Below are 8,789 nucleotides of genomic sequence, written 5' to 3'. Positions count from 1 at the left end.
AGATGTGAGTGTGGTGTGTAGCCTGTGTGTGTGTGTGTGTGTGTGTGTGTGTGTAGGAGAGAGAAAGAGAGAGGGGGAGAGAGAGAGAGCGAGAGAGAGAGAGATCTGGACACTCCCAGACAGAGTCAGAGAGTCAGTGGAAGTGCAGCAGCCACTTCTCTCCAGAGCGGGAACTCACTCGCATCAGCATCCTCACCGCAGGTAGGACGCGCTGCATCATCAACTTTGAATCTGCCGAAGCCTCGTACGGCGCCGCCTCTTCTTAGGACGATTTCATCTGTTCACTTTTTCCACCACAGATCTGAATCGCACCGTAGCTGCCGCAGCCGACCAGAGGCTCCGGGCTGAAACTTTTCCTCTCTGTTCCAGGTTCAGTTTTGCGGCTCAGAGACGCGCCAGGATGTTCTACTTCCACTGCCCGCCTCAGTTGGACGGAGAGTGCTGCCGCTCCAACACACGTAAGTTTTCTCTCTTTGCTTTCAGGTGACCTCACACAGCCCCGACTTAATTCTAATGTCTCTCTTCAAGCCGGAGCCTGTAAAGTTTTGTGATGTTTCGGCTGCGTATTTGCGCGCACTAAGTGTGTGATGTTGTGAGAGAAATCGAGAGCAGGCCTGTGCACATGTTTTCTTTCCTTTTTTACATTTATATAATTATCTTCAGTGAATAATGAAAATGACACAGGCCTATAAAAACATATTTTATGCTTTGACAAAAAAAAAAAAAAAGATTTTCATACTCTAATCCGCAGCCAGTGATGGTCATAACAGTACCGTACAAACCGATATTTGCCATCTTTAAAAATAAAAATGAAATAGGATGGGTGCTAAACGCATCTCTATAAACATTTGTGTCATTTTCTCTTTCCCACAAATTCAAAGATGGGTGTAAAGGGTTAAGCCTGATCTTCCCTCTGCCATGTCAATCTGCTGCCTGTTTCGGTGAGAAGCGCTGGTGGTTTGGCCCCGGGGCAGAGGGGGCGTTTTGTCCCGGGCACAGATGTTGAGTGTCATGGCTCTTAGTCCGTCATGGTTCCCCTCAGACACCCACAACATCCGTGTTTCATGCAACTAATGGAAATACAAAATGTGCCAGAGAATAAATTCCCTCTCTGTTTGGCCTATACAGAGAGGTTTTTTTTTTCCCTGCACTTCTTTTTTTTAGACATAGTTTTCTTTTTAACACATTTGCTGAATTAATTTAATACAAACACGGAATTGTAAACATTATTTTATTAAGACTGAATTCTCTCTATTATACTTTTTTTTTTTTTTTCCCAGTGAATTCCAGCGGTTTTGCCAACCACGCCGCGGCTGATTTTGATGATGGATTTCTACGCAGAAAACAGCGCAGAAACAGAACAACATTTACTTTGCAACAGGTAAAAAAAAAAAAAAAAAAAAAAATACAGAGAAGAAGAAATATATGAAACTTCACCCAAAGCGAAACACGCAGTGGGAGCTGGATCAGGAAATAAATAAAACACCTGACAAAGTTTTGAAAATGTAAGACTTAAGCAGAGACTTATCCATCACAGACAAATAATAATAATAAGGTCTTTATAATTGTTTTGATACAATAACAGTCTAAAAGAAAATGACAGAATTGCTTCACACATATGAAAATAAAAACACAAGGTCAGGAAATCTTTATGTATGAGGCCTAATATTTGTGCTTTTCATGATCATGCTGCAAACTGCAGGCAGTGTGATGTGATGTCAGGCCAAGATTAAGCCTGTATCACTCCTTCATCTCATAGTGTGTTAAGCTTAAGGGGGTTTATATTTTTGAATAGCATGAACCTGATGAGGATAAAAGAAAAAAGTGAAGTACACATTTCTAACTTCTGTGAGTGGTGTTTGGCAGTTGGAGGCTTTGGAGGCTGTCTTCGCTCAGACTCACTACCCGGACGTGTTCACCCGGGAGGAGCTGGCCATGAAGATCAACCTGACCGAGGCCAGGGTGCAGGTATGGCTGCAGCACCGTGCGCGATGTGTCCTGGGCACGTTTGACCATGCGAGGGAGGGTAAATTAAGCCACTCTGTCATTCCGGCGATGCACTTTAATAACATCAACATAATGGTGAATATTAGATTAGCTTGATTAATCGGTCATTCATAATTAACCAGCGATAATGGTCCTCACTAATTTGTCCGCGTCTCAAAGGTAAGGAATACATCATCCATGCAAGATCCCTCTTCCCGTAACGCAGACGGAAAACGATATGTGCTTTAAAAGAGGGGGAAGCCAACAGCCTCTAAAACTCTCTCTCTCTCACTCTCTCTCTCCCTCTCTCTCTCTCGCTCTCGCTCTGTCACACACACTTCAAAACACAAACACACGCCTTAAATTTGGTAATTTATATTCCGCTCCTGCCCTGCACATATGCGCGGTTATAAACTTGGCCAGATGTAATTAAGTTATGTGTCCTGTATGTAATTTCCTGCATTCCAGATTTGCTTTTGGGTTTTGTTGTGCGCGCAGATCTAATTGTGGGAAATATAATAGTTTGCCTTTTGTTCCCCAGGGTCATCTTACTATCGCTTAAACCCAATGGCGGGGTTGATAATGGAATCCAGCGCTGTAAATTAGGGATTGTAAACAAATTATTCCCCTCCTAATCCGATTACCACATTCCTATTATTAAATCTGAACATGAATCCACCGCAGTATGCAGGGATATTAAACTTACATTATTATTAGAAAATAAATTTCCTTTCTGTTGTAGTGTTGTTGCCCCCCTTTTTGTAAAGTGTCAATGGGCCTCCCCCGCATTAAGAGCATGCCGCAAATTGAGATTAATGGAGCAATTATAGCCCATTCAGAGACGGGTGTGTGTGGGGGGGCGCGACTTCTAGCTGGAAGGTGCAGGGGTGAGATAAGTCCATTGGTGGTATTGTTGTCCTGCCACCAAAAATGTTGTCCTTTCTTTATGCCGAATGAATGCATGTGTTTTGTTTGGCTGTTGACACCATTTATACCTCCCATACAATGGGAGGGATGCAGAGCACATGCACACGACTCTAACCTCCATTCACACATCATGATTAATGCCTGCTAGAACCAAGTCCTAATCGAATCTGATGTTGTCAAACAATCACTAAATAGGGAAATAAACGACTTCATCATAGCTGCCTCTCTCTCGGGCAGCACAACTGTCAGTGGGAAGTCATTAAAATATGATAATGAAAAATTGCTCAATTAAATGTTGTTATAGGCAGTGACCTTCATTCGATTAAGATACCAGAACTTGGCGAGCCTATATCTTCTCAGCTGTGTGGATGGTGAAGTTTTAGAGATAAGTCAGGGATTGTGGCAAAATTAGAGCGCTGATGTGACACATTCAAACACCTCTTGATGTACATGATAAAGACAAAGCAAATAGAGTGTTTGTTTAAACTTAGCTAGACCTGTTAACAAGATAGAAAAAAAAACCCCAGAGATATAAGTGAATATGTGTGCTCTAAATTTGCATTTGTTTGTCTGTGATGTGCCAAAAGAACATGCAAGAGAAATTAAGAAGTCGACGAGAAAAACTTCGAGCTACAGTCAATAAATGAAATTAATAGATTCAAATGTGTCAGGACATGCAGTGATATTCCAGTTTTAATTAGTAATTTAATTTTATCGTTTTGCTTTTTGTCTTCCCTTTCTTTTCTTTTCATTTTCTTTTTTTTTCTTTTTTATTGCAGGTTTGGTTTCAAAATCGCAGAGCAAAGTGGAGGAAGACGGAGCGAGGGAGCACAGATCCTGAAGGAGGGAAAGAGCAGATGAGTGAGGGCACTCCTCCCTCTCGAAGCATCAACTCTCAGTCCCCAGTGGACCAGAGCAGAAAACAGAAAGAACCACTGGAGATGCAGCAGAGGTTAGAAAAAGAAACAAACAACAGACAGATAATTGTTGTAGCTATTATTATTACTATTGGTAGGAGACAGACAGGTTGCTGCTCTAGATTTATGATGGACCTGAATGATGAAAATAAATAAGAAGCAATATCCTTTCTGTCAAGAACTACCAAAACAAATCTCATGTTCTTAATACACACACAGTTAAACTGATTATGACATACTCAAAGCCACAGAGAAACCAGCTCTGCCGTGCACAGTAATTAGAATAAAGTTATAAAACAATATTTTTTTAGAAATGTAGGCGTCAACAGAAGAATTTGTTCTTATAATCTTATAATTTTCAGTAGATAATTAGATACAGTATGTCTGTTCTCCCAAGTATCAACAGGACAGTGGGTCCTGGTGGTCCCTTCTTCCCATCTTGTATACCAGGGACGCTGCTCAATTCTGCCACCTATGCCCAGGCCCTCTCACAGGTCGCCACGCTGAAAGGTAAATATGATTCTCATAAACTGGTGATAATGATGATGAAACTCTGGATTTCAGTAGTCCCACCACAAGTCCCAACTTTGTTGTTTTTCAGGTAATGGTTTGTGCTCCTGCTGTGTTTCTGACCCCATGGGCCTGTCCTTCCTGCCGCCCTACGGTTGTCAGGGCAACCGCACAGCCAGCGTGGCCGCCCTGCGCATGAAGGCCCGTGAGCACTCGGAGGCTGTGCTGCAGTCTGCCAACCTGCTAGGTGCAGCATCTGGGCCCGGTGCCGGTGTGGGAGTCCTGTCTGGAGTCGGCGTCAGCGCAGCCGGGGTGGCGAGGCCCACGGTGGGTCCTGCCATTGAGGTGCCCGGCACTGTGGGAAGAGGGGGAGACAGCTCCAGTCCAAGCTCGGCCAACAAGGTCCCAGTCCTGGGCAGCAATCCTGACAAACACCCTCACTGCTCCAAGGAACCACTGGAGAAAAAGTGAGGCGCTGGACCTGAACATGGATACTCTAAATCTGTGTGATTGTGCCTGTTATTACTACTCTACTCTACTCTGGTCCTTCGAGCAACTAAGCACAACTACTGACTGACCCCAGAAACAGCCGCGGAAAGACTTTGCTGATATCACAATGTATGGATGCAAACAATAAATATTTATTTGACAGTAAATTATTATTGTTTGTGAGAAATGCTGACTGTTTGGGGCCTTGTCATCCCCATTAAAGCACAAGTGTGGTTTTGGATCTATATCTGTCGTCATGCACTCTTGGACTCTATTTGATGGATTAACATAGATACAACATGTGTGCAACAAAGACCTAATTGATAATGTGAATTTAAGTTCCTCTTGTTTTCATAAAGAGGACAGATGCTTACATTGTGAATGTTGATGCATGTAAACTGTACGTGTAGAACTAATGGCAGGACAGTGAGGATTTTTTGGCAATATGATGTTTTGGCATCGGCTCAGTAATGGGCTCAAACAATCGTCTCTCATTCTTTTGATTTTAAAGTGAAAGTGCACTTTAATATTAATCAGCCATTTTCAGTGTAAATGTGTACATGTGCCAGAATACAGTATGTTCATGTGTGAGCCCCGCGCAGGCTGAAGCAGACTCAGTGACAGAGCGGTGGTTGTCCCCTCCACTCTGTTAGCGCATCTGTAGCGCCAGCAGACAGGGAACACACCAGTCCTGTTTTGACATGTTCTTTAAAACAATTAAAGATGTAGTCGCTCATGTTCCTCTCCTGTTGCCTCTCGCTCCAGCCATCTGTTCTGATACATTATTTATCAGCTTCCCTTAAAGCCGGGAGAGGAGAGCAATTGTGACTCTTATTATTTATTTACTTTTAGGAACGCCTGCCCTCTCTCTCTCTCTCTATCTCTCCCTCTCTTCCTCTCTCTGAGCAGTTTTTAATAAACCCCATTAAACATGATATATGCTATTTATTAATGTTGAATTTACATTTAAAAAAATATCATCTCTCATCACCTCAGGGCTCTTCACGCAGTAGTTTATCACAGGCAATACATTTGTTGATTCATTATTCCTAAATATCTCTCCGCACTAGAATGACTCTTGAATAAAGGATCAGCTGATCAGACACAACCAGTAGTTGGGCTGATTCAATTTGCGTCCTTGAGGATTTTCGGGAAATTACTTTTGATAGTCAATAACACAATTAAGTAAACTACACACACATTACCATGAATAATTGATAAGAAATTATGTATTACCATGAAGTACTGGTTCAATAATTGATGAGGCGACACCCTGGTGACACAGAAGAGAGAGATAATGTCAGAAGTCGTGCCAGGTTGTACACTCACATCCTCTTTTTCATTATGTGTGCATGTTGTAAATACCCTAAAAATACTCCAATAAAGTGACGCTTTCGCTGACTATGAGTCACCCACTTGTGACATTAACACTTTTTAAGATTTAGCAGGATTTTTATTGTATTGGAGCACTATATTTCCCTATGAAAAACACACACCTGAGTAAAACTGACACTGAAATGTCCAAATTTAGTCAAAATAAAGTTTTAAAAAATCAGAACCTATTATGGCCTATTTTTTATATATTTAGCATGATAATATTGTAGGCTTATTATATAGCAGGTACTCTATTCTATTCATGCCCCAAATAATGTTACAAACATCATGTTTTAATATAATGATTTTGCTTCAAGTGCATGAAAGAGCTCCAGAGCAAATATGTTAAGCCCCATGACATGGTAGCTAATGATAACACAATATCCTTATACAAATCAGCTCCTATTCCTAAAATGTACCAATATGGACAACGGAATCCAGCCAACTCATACAAAAGACGTGAAAAACACATTCAATCTCTCCAAAATTGAATACAGTAGTTGCGGAATTTAATCATTAGCCAAAACAAAGGATGCTGAAGTTATAATGACTCCGATCATCATTAAGTTCTGCATGGTGCCCATAATTCACTGCTTTAATATTTCATAAACAAGTCAAGTTGGTGTTGACATTCAGCTGTGCATGTGGCATCATTGATAATTTTCTGTCACCTAAAAAAAGTCCTGAGGCGGTTTTGTGGAGCATTGTTATATCAAATTAGCTGGAGAGCGGCCAGAAAAGCAGACAAACATGGTGAATATGGGGGACAGCAGTTGAACTCTGTTCTTACAGTGCAGTTAATGGGCTTCTTTTGTTGCAGTAATGAAATATTTTTGCAGGGATGTGGGGAAATATGTCCTGAGACAGGGAGACGTTGTGCACAAGCACCCATACGCAGACACACACAGACAATATAAGGCACACAGAAAAAGACAGTATGCTAAAGAAACACACATAGGGGCCTACATATAATTCTTTTGCTTGACATTGGGTTCAACCCCTACATTTTACAATTCAAGTGCATTCAGGCCCGGTCCACTGAAAGACCAAAACACCCCTCTGCAATATCATCTCTGCTTTTAATTCCTGCAACAGAACTGATCAATAACCCAATCAATTAGAATCAATTAAGCTCATCTCTGAATGGAGATAATACAAACAAAGCACATCTTAATGCAGCAAGTAATGTGCCTGTCTGCTGTCTGCCACATAACCACATCTGTGCTCATCCTTACTCAGCACAGGGAGGAAGAGCATCCTCAGCGTTTGTGATCGATGCTTACAGTCCCCAGCAGCTTCACAATACAACTAATACAACTATGAGGCAAAGTCATGCAAAAACTACACACACACACACACACAAACGCACATATACATATACAAAGTTCAGCACAGACCAAATGGAATTGGACGTGTGTTCTTGGTTTGTCCACTAGAGGGACATAGTGAGCAGGAAACTTCAGACTCCAGACTTCCCACAACCGGCTTTATCTCAGCCCTCAGTGGGAAAATTGAACACTTTGGATAAACACACTCAGTAATTTTTGCTGAGGGAAGTCTTTGTAAATTAAATTTTATTAATCAAAACAAATTTTTAACAAGTGCTGAGTATTGAGGGCCCAAAAGAAAGTAGCAGAACAAGATGATTGGGCCCTAAAACAGCAAGATGAAAAATCTGGATGATGATGTTTGAGATGTGAACCTGATTATCTCATGAAAGAAATCAATAAATGGATGCCACTGACATTTAGAGTCCAGCGTGGAGAGAAAAATGGTGGATGGGAATGGCGTGTGGGTGCAGAAATGGAGGCTGTTTAGCAGAGAGGAAAGAGATTAGTTAAAAAGGGATTACCTCAGCCTTTCCCAAAGTTTGGTGAGCTGTATGTAAAGCCATCTGTGTGTATGTGTGTGTTTGTGCGGCTGTATGTGGAGGAGTGCGTCTCCATTAAGGCCCATGTGTGTGTGTCCATCATCCTGCCTGCACCCGCCAAGAATCCCAGGAAACTATCCGCTACAGCAATCTCCTATTATAGCCGTGGACTGTAGGAGGGGAGGTAGCGGAGGGGGGTGAAAAGAGGAGGTACAGTTCCTCCCCTTCCTCTGCCTTATGGCCTTTTCTGCCAGGGGTGAGTGAGGCTGTAGCTGTGGGATTAAGTCGTGTTAAAAGTGAAGTTTATTTTGAAAGGAGCCTGTCTGATACATGAAAACTCTCTGTGAGAGGAAAATGAAAACATGTGATACATATTCTGCTAACATATTTCAAAACAAAGCGGGATTCAAGTCTATAGTGATGTAAGCAGATGGGTGGTGACCAAGTGCCACTTGTTGACACTCCATATAGTGCTTGTCAGTTCTGTTCAGTGAAGAGGGTGGTACTCCAGTGTGAGGCAATGGAGTTATTTATGTCTCCCGGGGGGCACCCAAGCTGCAGTCCCCCTCCACCCCCACCCCCACCCAAACAATAATAACACATCTTCAGGAAATTAGGTTTTTCTCCTTTTAGACCCCACAACCTACTGAGCCAGTTGTATCATTCCCCCCAGTTTGCTGACTGCTAGCTCTAGCTGCTAATGGCCAACAGCTAGC

General features: G+C 42.1%; 1 protein-coding gene across 1 annotated transcript; it reads left to right on the top strand.

Moving 5' to 3' along the window:
• Window positions 1-71: 71 nt before the first annotated feature.
• drgx (dorsal root ganglia homeobox) lies at window positions 72-4,953 on the top strand. The gene is made up of 7 exons (XM_071480748.1): window positions 72-201; window positions 370-458; window positions 1,281-1,381; window positions 1,867-1,968; window positions 3,693-3,865; window positions 4,228-4,340; window positions 4,432-4,953. The coding sequence occupies exons 2-7, from the start codon at window positions 401-403 to the stop codon at window positions 4,809-4,811; spliced, it is 927 nt and encodes a 308-aa protein (XP_071336849.1). The 5' UTR covers window positions 72-201; window positions 370-400; the 3' UTR covers window positions 4,812-4,953.
• Window positions 4,954-8,789: the final 3,836 nt, after the last annotated feature.

Source organism: Trachinotus anak, unplaced genomic scaffold (genome assembly GCF_046630095.1).
Source record: "Trachinotus anak isolate AG129_WGS33_773 ecotype Australia unplaced genomic scaffold, CSIRO_AGI_Tana_v1 ptg000007l, whole genome shotgun sequence".
NCBI classification, from domain to species: Eukaryota; Metazoa; Chordata; class Actinopteri; order Carangiformes; family Carangidae; genus Trachinotus; species Trachinotus anak.
Note: the sequence above shows the minus strand (reverse complement) of the source record. Positions and strands in the feature narration are given on the sequence as shown.